Source organism: Rhinolophus ferrumequinum, chromosome X, assembly GCF_004115265.2.
Source record: "Rhinolophus ferrumequinum isolate MPI-CBG mRhiFer1 chromosome X, mRhiFer1_v1.p, whole genome shotgun sequence".
Classification (NCBI taxonomy): Eukaryota; Metazoa; Chordata; class Mammalia; order Chiroptera; family Rhinolophidae; genus Rhinolophus; species Rhinolophus ferrumequinum.
In genome coordinates this window covers 21,759,383-21,779,106 of record NC_046284.1, presented here as the reverse complement: position 1 = coordinate 21,779,106, position 19,724 = coordinate 21,759,383, and the positions used below count along the sequence as shown (strand labels likewise).

At 41.8% G+C, this 19,724-nt stretch overlaps 1 protein-coding gene across 1 annotated transcript in view; it reads right to left on the bottom strand.

Annotated features, from left to right (window-relative positions):
• GPC3 (glypican 3) overlaps positions 1 to 19,724 on the bottom strand; it is a 441,123-nt gene that overhangs the window by 406,902 nt on the left and 14,497 nt on the right. The window contains exon 2 of the mRNA XM_033119596.1: positions 2,369 to 2,530. Coding sequence (XP_032975487.1) covers positions 2,369 to 2,530 — 162 coding nt within the window. The remainder of the gene's footprint in view (positions 1 to 2,368; positions 2,531 to 19,724) is intronic.

Sequence of the window (19,724 nt, the reverse complement as noted above, 5' to 3'; positions counted from 1 at the left end):
GTGAAGTACTGGAGCAATTTCCTCAATAATTTTCTCCACCAGAATATTGGGGAAGAAATTAATTTCAGGGGAAAAAACAAACAACTGTACCCCCCAGCCCATTCATTGCCTCGTCTCTGATTTTAGTCTTGTCTCTCCAGATATTTGTCACAGAAAGGAATTGGGGACAAGTCTCACAAACATGGCATAATTGCCTTGAGGTCTGGGACCATAGTCTATCTTTTTCCTATGGGGGTTATTTTTTTTCTAAAAACGAAGCAGGAAAAACATAAGAAAAAAGAATGAACAAGATAAGGAACCGAGTACACATGGTAACAAGGTAGAAGGCACCGGTAATGAGTTCAGTCCATGTTTTGCAAGGGTTGTCCTTCTGCCTGTCCTCACAATTTGAGAGTATATATATATTTACGTGTGTGTGTGTGTGTGTGTGTGTGTGTGTGTGTGAGAGAGAGAGAGAGAGAGAGAGAGAGAGAGAGAGAGAGAGAGAAGATACAACTAGTAGGTGCTGCCCACATTCTCCACCCTCTGTTGCACATGATTAGTATTCAACCTCCATGTTACAGCAGCCATATCTGAAAGCTCATCCAATCAAAATATTGTCAGAACTTCCTTTCTCTCCTAGTCTTGTGCTGATCCGGGCCTAGAAAACACAGTATACAAAATAAATGCAGGACTGGACAGAGATGCTGACACCCCAGGCCTTCAGATGGACAGTCATGTCAGCTACTCTGTATGCAAGAATACCAGTGTGATCACTCTACCACCCGGCTCCAGGCAGGCAATGGTCGTCAGTTAACATCTGGGGGCCTGGTTATTCTGGGAATGAAACAAATCACAAATACTCCATTCTGTAAAAGCACCTTGACATCCCAAAGAGTAAGATTCAGCTCTCTTCTTCAACCCAAATCTCACGTCACATCACTTCTTATCACCCCACTTCCAGCTAGCAGATCAGCTCCAAAACCAATGTAAGAAATACATGAATGGTACATGTATTTTCAAAATCAGCTTAAATTATTCATTCTATTGCCAAATTGTTAGTCTCAACAAACTCTTCATAAGAGTCTGACTACATAAATAGGTTAACAAATTCTTCAAGCTTATATATTGTACTTCATATAATCAACCCAACATCCCCTGAGGCTTTGACCCAAAAAAACTGTTGTGAATGTATGCTTTATTAGCTAATTTGAATAATTTTCTTAGCTAATTCTAAGAATTTCATTATAATACACAAAATAAGCTATAATGAACCTACCTTACAATTCAAGGAGCTTAATTCTTATAAAGGTGTTATAAATCTAAAGATTTGGAATGTCAAGTAGTCGGAAGTGTTATTTTTCTCTATGACCCCAATTCTCTCTTTGTGGGGCAAGAAAAAGGCAGCTGATTCCATCTGCTTAAGGAAAGACAAAAGAAAGCCCCAATAACATAATTTTCCCTCATAGGAGGCAGCATATTGAGGTTGTAAAAAGTATAGACTCTAAGAGCCAGGCCGTCTGGGTTCAAATCCTGCTTTCAACATTTATTGGTGGTGGGACCTTGGGCAAGTTACTTAACCATGGTGTGCCTTGCATTTTCATCCATAGAATGGGGATAATAATAATAATACTTCATAGGGTTATTGTGAGGAGTAAATGAATTGATATATGTAAAGCACTTAAGAGCACCTAGCACATAATGTTATATGTGTATACATGCTTGCTATCACCACTACCACTAACATCACCATCCTTAGCTGGGTCTTTGAATCAAGGGAGGTACTCCCCATCCTGCCATGAGAGTCCCATATGTTAGCAAAGAGAAATGCAATTTCCTACCCATCTGACAATGCCACAACAGCTTCTTTTACAGTCATACACAGGCATAGTAAGAACTGAGACTCACAAAGGGAGATGTGGAAACCACTCACACAAATGAGAAAAGTAGGGCCATCAAGCCAGTTTCTCTCTCTTAAATGGAAATGGTCCCAGTGGTCAGAAGGAGTTTGTGCATTTTCCCACAAGTATCTAACTCACTCCTTGAGACAACTAATATTTAAGTAAATTTTCTTTGCTTTCTAAGCAAGCCTTACAGTCTAGGTGAAAGAAAATATTTACTCTTTCTGCAGAGATTTATAGCCTTTACATACAGGTCAACAGAATGTCCTTGGACAATGATTTTTGACAATACTCACCTTTCCAAAGATTGGAAGGAAGCTTCTTTAAAAACCGTGTTTTTCCTTAAACAGAATCTCTCACTGGGAGGTTTTTAGATCAAGTATTAATGCTAGAATGGTAATTTATAAATTATACTTAGCATTGGAAAGTCCAGTGCCCACATAATGATACCATTGAGCAGCACATCTAAAACGATCCCCAGAACTCACCTTGGAAAACCGCAGCATTCTGAATAATTAAGAACTTGAGCTCCATACTTGCAGACTGAAGCAGTTGTTCCATGTTCAATCGTGCTGTTAGTTGGTATTTTTCTTCCATCTTTCTTGAGCAGCATGTTGGGCCCTTGGGAAGACATACTTGCAAATCTGATCCTGAAACAAACAGTTTTTCATGTTTCAGTAAGCAGAATATCACACATACACATACTAACAAAAAAGAGGTGAACAGGGCAAAACAATACATGTCTTTCAAAATACAGTAAAATCTTGATTATTCAAAATTAGTATTTATCTTAAGTAATCCCTACTTTCTCCCAATTATACTTATGACTGATTCTTTTTAAATAACCATTAGAATTAATTGCCTAGGCTTGACTCATATATTCTGCATAAACTAATTTATAGCACCAAGCATACGTCATTGAACACTGATATTTAATTTGTCTGTTAAAAGATTAATCTACACTCCTACAATATATTTTCCTTGATTATAATTTATGAATGAGAACACAACCAAGAAGCAATTTTCAAAATTCCAGTTAAGATTTCCTAATGAAATATACGTCAGGCCAACCAATGTTGCTTTTTGAGAGAAATGAATAAAACATCGATATCATATCAAATCTTTGTTGTTGTTATTGTTTTAACTAAAGGTCTGGGGCAAGATTCACAGAGGACACATCCAGAGAAAAATGTTATCATTCAGGCTATCACCAATATCCCTTACAACGCCAATTACAGCTCTATCACAAATGCCGACCTCTTTTTCCTCTGAACTCCTAAGCTACTTCATTGCTACCTCCCTTATAATGTAAAATGCCATTTTATTTTTGCATTTCCATGAAAATTTGCCCAATGATCTCCCTGCTTATTCCAAAATTAGGGAACTAGTTACCAGAAAATTTATTTTTATTACAACATCTTATTTCCCTAGGAATTCCAGTTAATCATGGCTTTAATGTATACAAGTATGTCCAAGTTTCAAGTTCTGCCTCACATGAAATCACTGGAGTCCAGGGTATTGACTCTAAGCATTCCACTTCCCCCTCCTCGAGGGAGCCGCTGACAAAAGTAGGAAAGGAGAGTACAGATAATACATATCCCCAAACCTAATTCAGCACTGCAATTTATAGTACTGGATCTATATAGAAAGGTGATGTTTAATGTGTCAGAATACAATCTGGGGTCTGGAGACACAGAATTCAGATTTATCTCCTATAAATGTCAATCTCACAAACAAACCTTAGACTGATTTTAAATATGGTCTAAGCTTAAAGGCTTTATGATTATCTTCAGAAAAAGAAAAAAAAAACAACAACAGCTAGTTTTAGCTCACTGTGTTCTTTCTATATGAGGTTACAAAATGTGATGCTATTCTAGGAGTAGAAACTGATTCAGTTTACTGGACCAAGAAGGGAAAGAGTCTCCTTAGGGAAGAGATGCTAATCTAGATTTAAACAAGGTTGGTTGCAACACACATGTAGATATGAAAAAGTCTATATAGCAGTTACTTTCCGTATACCAAGTTCCTGTCCATTTACCCAGGTTTTATTTACTTTCTTGGTAAACTGAGGCAGTGTGTTTGAAACAATCTGTATTTGAATACATTCATAAAATTGTTATAGATAAAATCTTTTGTGTTTTTAAATCTCCATTGTTGATAAGTTCCGGTTTTCAGAAGTGGTAGGGTTTATTTGGCAGGGTGGCTGTTAGTACTGTTCCTACTTCCACCAGCTCTAGCTTGTGAAAGTTACAAAATAATAGGGCTCAGATCTCTCTGTGAAGTACTATGAGTTGCTTAGATCTTAGAAGGTAACAAATTCCCACTCAGTGTACCTACAGAAGCCTAGGAATAACTCTTTGAATTACCATGACGACACCAGTTTGGTTTGCCTTTGATATGATAATTCAAAAAGTAACTTAGACCTTGTATAGTGTGCCCCTTCCCTGAGGTGGTCAAGTCTCATAATTGTATAAGCTCCCACTACCTCAAGAATTCATTTAGCCAAAAATCTAGAACTTTGGGGAAAACATCGTCAGATGTCATGAAGAAAGGTATATGTTATATTCAAATGTAAGAAATGTTTATATAGCAATATTTATCCTCCCTCCCAGTTATCACTGCCTGGTTAAGTGATAAACCAATACAATTGATCTGGGGGCTAAGAGTTAGCTATAGATTGGAGGAAATAAAATATCCATAAACTGGTAAGAATTCAGGATTTCCAGACCAGGAAGGAGAGAAATATATGCCAAAAGGAAGAACATTGTTTTAAGAAAAGTTCACATAACTCACAGGCCAGCTTAAAATAAAGCCCAGTACAAGACAGCATAAGGAATAAAGTGGGCCAGGAGAGCTAGACATGCCTAAATGAAATGACAACAACGAAATATAACTATTTCAATGCATGAACATGTGCACAAAAGAAATAAAACAGAAAGAATACACAAAACAGAAAGAAACAGAAAGAATTTAGACAGGAATACTCATCAACAAAACAAAGAATTACTCTGGGAACCAAATACCAAGTGTGATGAATAAGAAGTAAAACCAAAGGCAAACAACTAAAGAGGTATACCGAGAATGGGTACATACTTGTGTGCATAAAAGCAGAAAGGCCAATTCAAGAAATAAGATGCAACCTACAAAAGACACAGTAAATAGCAAAGCATTCTTTAAGTATGTCAGGAACAAAAGAAAGTTAAAGGAAAATCGCTCCTTTATTAGATGGAAAGGAAAAGTAATGGTGGATCACACTCATCAAAGAGGTGCTCACATTTTGTTGTTGTTGTTAAAATGGATTTCAGCTGGGAAATGGGAACCGAGACAAACAATATAGCCTGGGATGGAGATAAGGAGAACCAAAAAGGTTCAACTATGTCGGGCTTAATAACTTGCATTTCCATGTGCTAAAAAAAGTGAGCCGAGGAAGGAAGGAAGGAAGGAAGGAAGGAAGGAAGGAGGAAGGAAGGAAGGAAGGAAGGAAGGAAGGAAGGAAGGAAGGAAGGAAGGAAGGAAGGAAGGAGAGAGAGAGAGAAAATTAACTGAAGTCATTACAGGGCTGCTAGTTTCCATTTATTTGGAAGGATTAAAAAGTACCTTCATACTGTAATCTCCTTCCCTAGATTTGAGTTCCTGAAGAGCAGAGAACGACTCCCATCTCCTTTGGGATGCCCTGTCAATCCCATTCAGCCCTGTGCATATAGTGTTGAATTAATGAGCACTGCAGACTGAGAACACCAGTAAAGAAGTTTGTGTCTGTCTCATCTAAAAAGAAGTAGTGGAGACAGATGACCCTGACAATTTTACATGTGCATGCTTAACTTTGATATTGGAAGAGTATTGTAAAATACCACAAAAAAACAATTTCCAAACATCTTGAAGATACACAAATAGATGTTTCATTTGAAGGAACTACGAAACAATTTACTTCTAATTGTTTTGAGACAATGTCTTGCTTGCACATTGGGTCCAGTTCTGGGTCTTACACCTAAAAAGGGATATTTGAGTTATGGAATATTTTCTCTGGGGGATTATTCCCACATGTATCCAAGATAAGCACCTTACCAGTTGCCTACCCCGCCCAGAGGCTAAACGAAAGGTGGTCCACAGAAGGCTTCCTGCAGAGGTGTACTCTTGTGCCAGGGGATCTCTTAGGCTTGGCTACCTGTGGTCTTCTCTTCTTGACCTCCATCACAGACTCTTTCCTCTGGGCCCAGTTCTTGTTTAGTTTGGCTCCATTCAAGAACTTGACATTTCATACTGTTCCTGGTTTCCCTTAGCCACCTCTCCCAGGACTGGAACTTCAGTTCCTCTTTACTGTGCAGTCACAGGCTCACAATCACTTGGAGACGCAGGGCTTGAGCCCTGCCCATAAGTAGAAGAGGACAGTGAACAATGTTTGGGATTGTTTAAATGTGTCTATTCTATTGGATTTTATTCCAAATCAGTAAGTATTAATGGTCTCAACACCGTGGTAGGCACTATGGTGGGCAGGAAAGAGCAAAAGTACTTATGGCCCCTCTTATCAAGTTGCTTATAATTTAGTCCTACCCCCACCACTTGCTAGCTGTGCAAGCAAGGGTAGGCTATTTAACCTCTACATAGCTTTTTGTCCTTATCTATAAAATGAGGTTATCAAAAGCACTTACTTTAGAGAGTTATGGCAAGGATTGAGTGAGATTATACATGTAAAGCTCTTAGCCTTCTTGGTATAAGGTAAATATTCAATACATGTTAAGTAAAATTAAAATAAACAAATAAAAAATAAATTCATGCTAAGAGAGACCAGACTTTCAGACACAAAAACAGCTAGAGAACAGTAAAAGTTGGTCTATGTAGCACATTTTCTGAGGTGATGGAAATAGTCCATATCTTAAGTAGGGTAGTGGTTATGTGGATATATACATTTGTCAAAACTCATTAAATTTTTCACTCAAAATGGGTGCATCTTATCGTTTGCAAATTGTATCTCAATAAAGTTGATTTTTAAAATATGTAATATGGACAACATTTTCTAGATAAGGGAATGCTCACCAGAGGCTCTAGGGGTCAAAGAAGAATTCCAGGAGGCCGTGGGGCTTGAGCTGGACAGTAAAGAAAAGGAAGGATTTAGAGAGGCCAATGGGTGAAATATGTTTGGCACCAGTGGAGTAGTGGGCAAGAAAGTCTAACCTGCCTGGAGAGAAGCTGGAATCTAGGGCATAGCTAGCTTATCAGGCAAGATAGGCCAGAATTTGAAGGGCCTTGAATGCAGACAGAGCCTGTGGGCTTGACCTCATAGGCAATAAAGGACCACTGTTGGTTCTCAAGCAGAGGCATAATATGATGAAGAGTGCTATTTAGGAAGATTAGTCTTACAGCCTGAAATTGGGAAATGGACTAAGTAACCCCTCAAGGTCACTTGCAGTCCTTCGATTCTGTAATTAACTTTATTATGTTCTATATGTTGGCTATTTTACTAGACTGCAATTTTAGCTAATGACTATAAATTGTCAAATATCACATTAAAAAACACATTAAAGAACAGAAATATTAATGTAGACCTTAATCCTTATACTTTCCTAAGAGCAGATAGAACATATTGAAATAGCAACAGAAGAGAATGAATCGTCAGGGCTCAGTAACAATGAAAATTGAAACCTTTCCAATATATATATGATGATTTGACACATTTCATTGCCAAGGTCTCCTTTATGAACACTAGATTACTTTTTTGCTAACAAAGGTACATTGTGCTAAAAATAATAATGTAATATTGTCATTAAAGTAATATTAAGCAAATGAATGAATGATATCCGAAACAGGTTGCTGCATGGCTTGTAGGGAAAATAATAGATGCCTATTAAAATTATCCAAAGGATTAAGTGCAGTTTGCTCTACTAATGAACCAAGAAAAAAAAACATATCAGGCATTTTTAAAAGGTTTTTTATAAATGGAGGACAAGTCAATTTGCCATCCAAAAATATTAGCTAATTTCCTTAGCATATAATAGTGACTTGCTATTAGAACGGTGCCTTTTACACTAATTAATCATTATCTAAATCAAATCTTACACGCTCATTAATTTCTTACTAATCAAGATAGGAATACAGATGAAAGAAATGGCTGCATTTGGTAGGGGAAAGTGATGATTGCTGGTGGAAGAAATCATTCTAGGGAACCCAGCTGAAGGTTACCCTTCTGTTATTTAGCCTGAAAGAACATGACCTTGCAGAGGACACAACTGGGTATCACAACCTCAGACTTTAAATCCAACATCATGCCTGGGGCCACCATAGATTCTGCCTGTGTAAAAAGACAGGCCAAAATGTCGCTACCACACAGGAGTACTAGGAGTTTAAAGCAACCCTAGAGATACGCCAGTCTCTAAGCCTGAGAATTAAAGAATGAATTACCTTTATCTCTATTGCCAACTGTCAATTAACTGCATATCATGTCATGTCCAGTAAAGGTTGAATCCCTAGATCGCTATCCTCTCCCACAAAGAGGTTCTTTCTGGACTACATTCCCAACCAGCAGTCAACATGTGCTCTGGGAATACGAATTCAAAGATTACATTCAGCCTGCCAACATGGTGAATGATTCACTCATCCAACATTTACTGAATGCCTACTTTGTGCCAGGGACTATGCTCAGCGCAAGGAATACAATAGTGAACAGGGAGTTCACGGACTGGTCCAGAAAATCGGCTCCTAAACTAACTAGAAACTAGAAATCTCTACGTCATTCTGGACACCTCACTTGCCCTCACCCCCTATAACCAAATGTCACTAATTCCACTGGCTCTGCTTTTTAAATGTCCCTCATCATTCCCCTCCTTTCCATATCTGCCTTATCATCTCACTTCTTTTCACTTGAACCAGTAGAACAGCCTCCAAACTGGCCTTCCTGTCTCTACACTCTCCTCCACACAAGCCCTGGACAGATATTTCTAAAGTACCTATATAATCATATCATTCTCCTTCTTAAAAAACCTCCAGGAAAAATGGAGCAAGGTCACAGGTGTGTGAAAGTGGGTGGCGTGCTGAGGCATTACCAAGGAACCTGGTAAGGCTGGAGGGAAAAGTGATCTGGTGGAGAATGACAAGGACCACATGAAAGGGAGCTATGCGAGCCCTGCTACAAGATGATTCCTGGTTATATTTGGTTATTTTTTGTTTGTTTTATACTTTCCAGTTTTACTGAGGTATAATCAACTCCTAGTTATCTTTGGATTGGATTCCCACAGAAGAGAGTATTTGGGGGAGCAGAAAGAGATGTACTCCACGAGCTTTCTGTCCTTTGAATTCCCATAGCACTCTGCATCTTTACAAAGACACTTCTCACACTCTCTAACTTTCAATCATAGTTATGTTTGCATGCCTTATCTCTACTAGATTTAAGTTCCTTAATGGAAAGACTTGTGACTGACTCATCTTTGTATCTCAAGAGGCTCACTGAGGTTTGGGCTTGATGCCCGCCCCTCTCACTTGGAACCAATGCCAGAACTTCAAGAGAGTTCAGTTTTAAAGGAACTAGGTCAGATTAATTGATACCACTAGAGCAACTTTTAGAAGAGCAGTACTCTGTTCCAGGGAAAATGAAGATCTCTCTCTCTCTCTCTAAAACACAGGTACACAGTCTATTTAGATGGGGGGAACTCCTAACAAAAATAAAATTGGTTTGGAGAACAATGCCAGCTACTCTGGAGTTGGGATAATCATTCTTTTAGTTGAGAATTGTGCCAGAGGGACTAAACTAAGTCAATGTTCTTGTCTCCAGGGAAAATGAAGATCTCTCTCTCTCTCTCTCCTCTCTCTCTCTCTCTCTCTCTCTCTCTCTCTCTCTCTAAAACACAGGCACACAGTCTATTTAGATGGGGTGAACTCCTAATAAAAACAAAATTGGTTTGGAGAACAATGCCAGCTACTCTGGAGTTGGGATAACCATTCTTTTAGTTGAGAATTCTGCCAGAGGGACTAAACTAAGTCAATTTTCTTGTCTCTCCTAGTCACTCTTTCACTAATTATTCTACTCAGAGAAGTAGCTAAGATCCTGTCATTCTGGAGTTGTATAATTTTTATTTTTCAGATACAATCTTCAAATATGCAGACCTGAAGCATAGCTGAGAATTTCAACACCCTAGACCCAATCTCAGTGCTAGGCCTTTACCTATGTAAGCACATTGCGGGGAAAGAGTCCTTTGATACCAAGACTAAAGTGTTATCTGCTGTGCTACCAAATCAGCTGTGTGACTTAACCAAATGCCTTCTCAAATCTGGGCCTAATTAAACGACCCCTAAGGTAATCTCAGGTCTGAGAATCTAAGTTCTCCAACTGTAGGTCAATCGATAGTCACTGGGCCCACTCTAGACTGGGCATTGGAAGGACAAAGGACTTGTTTCTGCCCTTCTAGGAAAGTTTGGTTAATAGTACTTGGCTATATACATGAACATGGATATGGGGCCAAGGTCAACAATTAACTCAGACTTTTCAGTGCTTCACTCCATGTAATGACCACATTCCCTTTGTCTCCAGAGGCCAACTAATGGCAGAACGCTTCCTGATGGGATGGCATGTAGTGGCAAAGGGAAGGATTCTGAAATCAGACAGACCAGGGTGTGAACCCCAACTTGGTCACTTAACAGCCATGTGATCTTAGGCAAGTTACTTACTCTCTGAGCCTCAGCTTGCTTATCTATAAAATGGGGACAATAACACCTGCCTCTCAAAGTAGTTGTGAGAATTAAACTCGTATTTAATGTTTCCCAAACATATGCCTCCATTTCCTGCTTCCTGTTTTGCTCAGGCTATTCCTGTCTCTGGAGTGCTCTTCCCCTAGCTTCAGCTATTAAAACCTTCTCATCCACAAGGCGCTCTCTCTCAAGTGTCTCTCCCCAAGCTACACTCCCCACCAAATAAACCCCATGAGCTGTCAACTCAGAATTTTCTACACACTTTGTAGATCTCATAGTGCATTTTGCAATCTAGGTTTTATAGCTATTGGTATACTTTTCTTATCCCTATTAAATTGCTACATTTCTGTAGCCAGGAATTACTTATATCTTGGCTGTCTTTGTATTCCTTGACATAGCACAATGCCCAGTATATAGTATATATTCAATAAAGGCTTGTTGAATGAATGAACAAATACTCAACAATGAGACCCTGCTTTCTATACATAATAAGTTCCCTGTGTCTTAAAGAATTCAAACTTAATTTGGGTAGCAATATCATGGATACTAGAGAAAGGATTCCTGAACTTGATAGGAGGCTGGACCCTGTGACCTCCAAGGTTCTTTTCTTTCTGCATTTCCATGAAGGCCATACATTAACTCACTAATTTCTTTATATACCAAGAACGGTGTCCCCCAAAAAGACTCGTCCATGTCCCAACCTCCAGAACCTGTGAATGTGACCTTATTTGGAAAAAGGGTCTTACAGATGTAACTAAATTAAGAATCTTAAAATGAGGTCATCCTGGATTATCCAGATGGGCCTTAAATCCAATGACAAGTGTTGGGGACAGAATCCCAGAGAGCAGTTTCCAGGCTCTCGGCCTCACGTGGAAAGGTGCTGCCTTGGGTAGTAGATGGCCATCAGCTGTAACTAGTTGGCCATCAGCTGTTACCGGTTAGCCATTAGCCACTAATATAACTGCCGTGGCTACGCTGGGGGGTTGGTTGGCACAGAAGCGGGCAGCAGATTGCGGTGTGTGCAACCTGCTTCCTGTGTCTCCAACCCAGCCGCCAGCGAGACTATAGTGGTATGAACCCCCCATTCATGGCTCCGTGGGTGTTCCTTTTTGGCCTCACAATGTCCTGCGTTCTTATGCAGGGAACAGGACCAGAGACCCCGCATGACACATGGCTCAGCAAGCAGGGTATGGTGCCGGCCAAAACTCTCCAAAGGATGGTGGAGCAGTTTATGCGTTAGAAAACTCAGTCTCGGGAAGCCTGTGAGGAGCAGCACCAGGAGCAGGAAACGCAATCTGCCTGGGAGAAACGTGACCCCCTCGGTGAATTGGTGGTGCTCTTGAGCCTCCAGATTGGCACGCCGCCCTGTTGGCCATAGCAGGCGTCGCCTGCTTTTTGGTAGCCTGCTGCTGCTGTAGGCTCCAAGGGTTGCGGTCATCTTACACCGAGGCCTCTACCCAATCAGACGCCTGGTGCGGCGAGCAGGACTCCGGCCAGGTAGGAATGGTGTCTGACTCTGGGCAGGAGGACAGAGTCACACAGTGTTCTCAGGAGTTGGACCCTCGAGGAGGGGTGGGAGGACATGGAGGGCTCTCCGGCTAGCGTGGAGAGGGCCCTGCAGGTTCTAGCTGAGCGGTTGCCAGAGGAGGCGAAGGGTATAGCGGCCGTGTGGGCTGGATGTTCCTCACTGCGTTGCCTTGTAACACGGAAGACGCGCTTAATGAAATAGCTCAGGTGCGGGACCAGCAGCCCCAGGGGGAGGCACTGGAAGCTCAGGACTGCCAGTTGGAGGAGGTCCTCACCATACTGCATCATAACTCAGAGGAAGCGTTTGCTGAAATAGCCCAGGTGCAAGATGAGGTGTCCCGGTGGGAGGTGCTGGAAGCTTGGGTCCACCTGTTAGAGGGGGAGTCCCATACTGGAGACTCTGAGGCAGAGGCAGACATCCACAAGTGGAGACAATGTAGCTCCCAACCCCCAATCCCAGCCCATCATGTAGCAAAAGGTGAAGTATGAACAGCCTTTGGGCCGTTGGGGCATTGCTGCTGGCAACCCAGCATTGACTTGGTTCACACCCTACACCCCTTATACTCCCACTGAGTTGCAGGAGCTGGGGAGGCAGTGCCAACAGTGCCCTGGAGACCCAATCTCAGCTTGGCTGCTAATTTTATGTGATGAGGGGGCAGACAGCATTCTCTGTTCCCCAGGCAAAATGGAAAAGCTCGCCTTCGTGATGGGGAATCCGTCCCTGCGACACAGGTTACAGAACTGCCATAGGTTGGCCCAGGACCAGGGCAACCACACTCTAATGGAGTGGCTCACTGCTGCGCTACGCACAGTATGGGGAGAGGTTGGTGAGCTGCCAGGCACTGTGAGTAAATGGCAATCGTATACTGAACTTACTCAAATCATCCGTGAAATGGGTATGAGACATGCTATGTCCAACCCTAATATGCTGGGGCTGGATGACGAACGTTTTACAACCAGCATGAGAGATCTGGTTTTGGATACTGCACCTGCGAGTGCTTTTGGATCCTTAGTTGCCATTCTTACGCCCTATGTGGGGCGGCGGATCCATGAAGTTACAACTGCCATGGCCACCCTAGGGGATGTTGAAAGCCGACGGCAAGGGAAGTTAATACCAGGAGGTCCAAGAAGTCAAGACCTGGAAGCCCAAATCAGAAGTAAGGGGGCAGGGTCGCGGGCCTCAGAGAGTAAGACGCATGCAGATGTGGCGTGATCTGGTGACAGCAGGGGTCGATCAGGAAAAAATAGACCGACAACCCAATGCACTCTTATTGGAACTTTGGAAACAGTTGTGTCTGGAATAGCAATTCCAGCAAAGCCTAAAGGAGAAGTCCGGGAAAGCGCGACCCTTGTCCCTCCAGGACTTCATGCAGCCTCTTGAGGCCGACTCCTTCCAGCTTGATTAGGGGTGGGGCCAAGGTACCCAATCAGAGGGGGCAAGCGGAGACCGGAGGCCCCATGTGGAACTGTGCATACATTGGTCCCCTTCTAATGTGCAGAGGGTTTTGGCCCTAGTTGACACTAGTGCAGACTGCAGTCTTATTTATGGGAACCCAGAACTGTTCCCCGGACCAGCAATCTGCATTGATGGCTACAGTTGAAAGACTGTGACTGTAAAAGCTGTTTCCTTACCACTGCGTATAGGAAGGCTTCCCCCTCGTACCTACAAGGTTTATGTCTCCCCCGTTCCGGAGTATATTCTAGGAGTGGACGTGCTACATGGCCTCACATTACAGACCTCGGTGGGAGAGTTCCATCTCAGGATACAGGTGGTGAAAGCGGGCATGCTCACCACCCTCCTCAAGTGTTGCCACAGCCCCGGCGCGTGGTTACAGTGCAACAGTACCACCTGCTAGGAGGCCAGGATGAGATTGGTCATACAATATTGGATTTGGAGAAGGCACATATTGTGAGGCCAATGCACAGTCCCTTTAACTCCCCAGTATGGCCTGTCAAGAAGCCAAATGGGACCTGGCGAATGACTGTGGACTATAAGGAGTTAAATAAGGTGATGCCACCTGTGCACGCTGCAGTGCCTTTCATCCCTGAATTGATGGACCTCTTCACTGTTTGCTTGGGAATATACCACCATGTAGTAGAACTGGCAGATGTTTGCTTCCTGTGTCTTGACCCGCCGCCATTGAGAATATGTAAGCACCTTGGCTGTGAGCCACTAGTTATTGTTCCAGCACAGTACCCTGAGAACCCTGGCTATGCCCAGGAAGTCTGGCTGTGCCCAGAAAGACTGGTGGTACCCTGAGAACCCTGGCTGTGCCCAGAAAGTAGGTGGACATCAAGAGACACTCCCTATAACATTACTTGAACTGGACTGAAACTTTTTCTCGTGAGCTGGGTTCCTGACACAGGGCCCCCTCGTGGAAGACACTTGTCACGTAGATTGTGAGGCAAGACCCTGGAAGGGTGGAGTGTGGGGACAGAGTCCCAGAGAGCAGTTTCCAGGCTCTTGGCCTCACGTGGAAAGGTTCTGGCTTGGGTAGTAGATGGCCGTCAGCTGTAACTAGTTGGCCATCAGGTATTACCGATTAGCCATCAGCTACTAATATAACTACCATGGCTACGCTAGTGGGTTGGTCGGCACAGAAGTGGACGGAGGATTGCACATCATGTGCAGCCTGCTTCCTGTGTCTCCAACCCAGCCGCCAGCAAGACTATAGTGGTATGAACCCCCCATTCATGGCTCCATTGGTGTTCTTTTTTGGCCTTGCCGTATCCTGTGTTCTTATGCGGTGAGTGGGACCACAGACCCCGCATGACACAAGTGTCCTTATAAAAGACTCAGAGGAGAGACTCAGGAAGAGTAGAAAGTCTTGTGAAGACAGGGGCAGAGATTAGAATGATGCAGCTACAAATGAAGAAAGGCCTGGAGCCACCTGAAGCTGGAAGAAGCAAAGAAGGATTCTTTCCTAGAGCCCTTAGAGGGAATGTGGCCCTGCCGACACTTTGATTTTGCATTTCTGGACTCTAGAAGTGTAAGGTAATAATTTCAGTTGTGTGAAGCCACCAAATTTGAGGTAATTTGTATGGCAGCCCTAGGAAACTAATACACTCACACTCTCCCTCTACCCGACCTATAAATATTTTCCTAGTTATGTCTAAATGTTTCATCGTGGGTGAGTTACTACTTTGTTTGAGCAATTTCATCAGGTGTTGTCTCAAAGTGCAACACTTCTGGAGTAATGCCCTAGTACCTCAAGGCTAAAGGGTGTACTTCGGATATTCCTCCAGCACAGGAAAGAGGGGAGGGATAATAATCCAGAACACCTGGATAGGGACTAGGGACAATGTCAAAAAGGAAAGATTTTTAAAAAGATAAAAGGGATCAAAACAAAATTTTATCTAGGGTCAGCCTTGTGAAAGTCATATTGACAGAGCCCAAATGTTACTTTAGTAGCAATAGGCCCATATTAGAAGAAAGAAGAAGCCTTGCAGAAGTGAAAAATACTATTGCCTCAGTCCTTGGCCCATATTCCAGAAAGTCTGTTAAAAGGGTGCTTGAAACAATCCAAATGCCTCATTCTCACTGCTCACTTGTTCTGTTATGTTCAACAAATTAGGCATACTTGGATACATGGAAAAAATTGTTTCAAGCTATTAGGAATTAAATAATCACAAAGAGAGCCGCGCGACAATGGAAGATGCCTATCAGTCTGGGCCTCCAGCCCAACCCCAAATTTGTAGGAGTCTCTCTTCACATTACATCTGCCCTAGCCTTCAGCACTTCCAGAGATACTGTTTAACCAGCTCCCAGGCAAATCTTTTGGATGCCCAATTGCCCTCACTATTAAGATGCTTTTCCCAGCCCTAATGGCTAACCTAAATTTCAGTTTCAAGCCACTGCACCTTGTAATTACATTCTCAGCCGCTGTAAATAATCTGTGCCCTCTATTTTATCTTTCCCTTTTCCTATGATAGGAACCTGCAGAAAAGGGAGTCAGTTGCCTTGTTAGTACAACATACACACTGCACCTGAGCAAAATGCAACCAAAAGAAAATCAAACAGTCACTCTTGATCCCTGAGTGAGAAGCAGTTATTGATCTTTTCCCTTTTCCTATCCTACACTGACATGCTCTAGTGCTGTGGCATTTATGCCATCTTGGGGAATAGCTGTGTAAATGCTCCAGTAATTTTATACATCTTCAACATACTGTTCTGTTAGAACTTGAGTATCTGAAGGACTGAGAAGGACAGATTTTCCTTCTCCTCCTCCCACCCTCATGAAATATGAATCAAAATCCTCAGTAATTGGCCCTCCTCCTGCATGCTACTGAAGTCTAGACTTGGTGGCAACCCGTTTCTGTGGAAGAGATTTAATGAAGGAGAAAGTGCATGGGAGGGGAGTTGGCAAGCAAACCATTACAGAGCAACTATAAGAAACTTGGAGACACGTGATTTTTCGGTAAGCTGAGGTTGGAAGCTAAACAATGTTGTATCAAACACACACACACACACACACACACGTTGGTGAGTTCACTTTATCCTGAACCAAATGTTTCCTAAAATTGAAGAAAATCTAAGTTATTAATGCAACACATAAAAGACTTTTCAACGATGCTCAGTAATGACTTTTTCCTTCCCTGCTTTCTTCAGGAGCTATGAAAAACAAAAATAAATTACCCAAACAGGTGATTTGGGGATTTCCTTCCACTGCCATGATTTCACTGAAAAACTCAAAAATTGCTAATAGTCACTTCATTCTCCTGTCAAGCCATGGGTGATTCAAATACAGAGCTCTCCAAAGTCCAGTGTAGGCTCCAAGAGGCCATGCCAGGAGGGCTCCAGATCAAGCTGAAAGAACGAAACCTGGATTCAGGGTCTCCCTATGTGCTGCTAGTCTTATATGACATACCAGCTCTCAAGACCACAGCCATTTGGTTCAGAAATATCTGCCTCATTTAGTTTTTACTTTTTTAAAAAAGGGAAAACTGACATAAAGGAGAAATGTTGACACGGGAATTATGGAGCCAATTCTCCCAAACCGTGCTGACCATGCATGTCTAAGAAGTGCTGGGTTCAAGGTAGCCGACACTACAGTGAGCTGGGGCAGTGATGGAAAAGGTTGATGCAATCACTGAGGCAGTTCAACTCGTAGAAGATAACCTCCACTGAACAGGAAAATTGAATGCCCATGACCTCTGGCTGCTGAGCTGTATTCAGGATGCAGCATTCCCACAAGTTCAAGCGACTGCTCTTCCCATGACCTCCTCCTTCCCCTCAACAGATAAGGAGACCCTGCCAAGCGGGGTCCCCATCTGTCCTACATATCTGCCTCCCCAAGAGCAGGAAGAGTGGAGTATTTAACCTCAAGTCCCCAACTCCCCAGCATCTCACACATACTGGGTTCTCAAGACTGGTTTTGGGCATAATTCCTAGAAATGCGAAGCCCATCACAGAGTAATAATTAGAAACATGGCTCTGGAACCAGACTAAGTGGGTTTAAATTCATTTCATAATTTGACTTTGGAAAAGTCACTAAACTTCTGTAAGCCTCAGTTTTCTCATCTGTAAAGTGGGAGAAATAATAATACCCACCTGGTAATGCTATTGTGACGATTACATAGGATGTTGCCCATAAAGGGTTTAGCACAGCGCCTGGCTCAATAAATGTTAACGATTATTAGTACCGCCCCCACCACAGGTGCTCAATAAAAACTTCTGAATTGAACTCACAGCAGTGGGAATGACTAGCAGATGTGAAGGTGGCCCAGGCTTCTTTTTGTTGTTGTTTTTTGTTTTTTTCCCACCTCACTATACACCAGATGACCTCCAAGAATTTTTCTTTTTTTCTTTCTTTCTTTCTTTCTTTCTCATTTTTCTTTCTTTTAGAAAAAGGATAGAATAGGGGATAGTTAGGCTCTACTTTTGGTGATCTTCAGTTTTTCATTCAGGGCAGAAAACCAAGTCTGGCAAAGTCAGGCAGATGATTTTCTGAGAAATATGACAAGGCTATTAAAAACTTTAAATGAGAGTTGTATAATGAGCATGAATCTGAATATATTTAAATTTCCTCTAGATCCAGGAATTCCAGCAACATCCTTATATTTTTTTTAAAATGTGCTTTTCCAAATGTGAGGAGATGAAGGCCCTAAAAGATAGCAGACTTTCTACAAGGGTGGGACTGGGGCGGGGACTCACATTGTCATGAAAATTAACCCATGAAAATGCACTGGATTTTATTACCAAATGGATGCCTGAGGAGATTGATAGATTTTTAGGGTCTTTACTGTCAAGAGAGCAACCTGCATGCCTGAAATAATTAAGAAAAAGAGACTCAATTATCTACTAAACTGAAATTTCAAACCGCACTGCTTACCTACATGAGGAAAGCTGCTTAGACTAAAGTGTCATTACTTCTATTTAGACAAGCTTTAGCAAAGATATACAAGGAGTTAAAGAATGGGACCCCACATTCTTCCCTAAGCCACAACAATGCCTGTTTATGTAAATAGGGTTTTCAATAACAGAACAGAATCTGACAAAAAAATGTTTCCATTATTGTCTCTGAAAAAAAATGCAAATACAGAAGATGAAAGTCAAGGGGCTTTCATTATGATGGGCACTGAACACCCTAAAATATTTATTCTATGTAAGTCTGAGCCTGGATTCCAAGTAGATCTAAAAAATAGGCAATGACCCTCCTTAAAAAGGTCTGAGGAGGCACAAAGGTTTCTCTGACTCGTGGCAAGTTCAGTGCATATTTATTCAAAACCTCAGTTTAAAAAGAAGTAAAAGTAGCAAAAGATATCTATTTACCTTTACTTGGCAGCCTCTTCCAAAATCTGGGCCAAAATATGAATATCATTGCCTCCACCATCATCACCATCTGACAATCAAATACTCCCGCATGACCACAACGACCTCCAGGCGCAAACTAAAAGCTCATTAAAGACTATATGAAGGCTATTTATAGAAGAACTAAACAAAGACTGAAAGAACTATTAGCAAAATTAATTCGACTGTTGATACTTTTGACAACTATTACTATTTGTTTGAACTCAAGTGTCTAACTCCTTCACTTACAGGTATTGATGACTATAGAGATAGCACATATCCAGAGTTTTAAACTGACCTTGTAGTTTTTTGGTTCAAGAACTCAGGTTTTGACCTATACTCTGTATATCAGCCTTCCTGTTGCTGTTTCGGCAGCTGATAAGAGGCAGAAATCCTTCTTGCTCATTAGGCCATTAGCTGCTGTTAAGCAAAGGACTAGGGATGGGGGGTGTTCAGTGGCCCAAAGGAATGTGCCGGAATCCACATATAAAGCCAGCCCCAATTTGGGGTTAAGAATTTAACCTTAAAAGGCTGACAAGTCATAAATTTGCCTGAGGCTCATATATATGTGTGACTTTCACAGTTTATATTTCCTAGCCAGGACTCAAAGTCAAAACATGCCCCTGATTAATGAATGGTACTAATTGTTATTCCTGACTTGAGAACATTAGTCTTTATCCAAAATATTTTCTTAAAAAACACAAATCTCATACCTAAAACTCTCTAGCTTTAGGGAGTTGGGATAACCAGCTAGAAAAAAAAAATAGGAAGAGGAGCCTAATATTATCTGTTACTGGGTGCTACCATTTTGGTAATCAAGATTGACTCAAAAGCTCCCATTTCATTGTGTC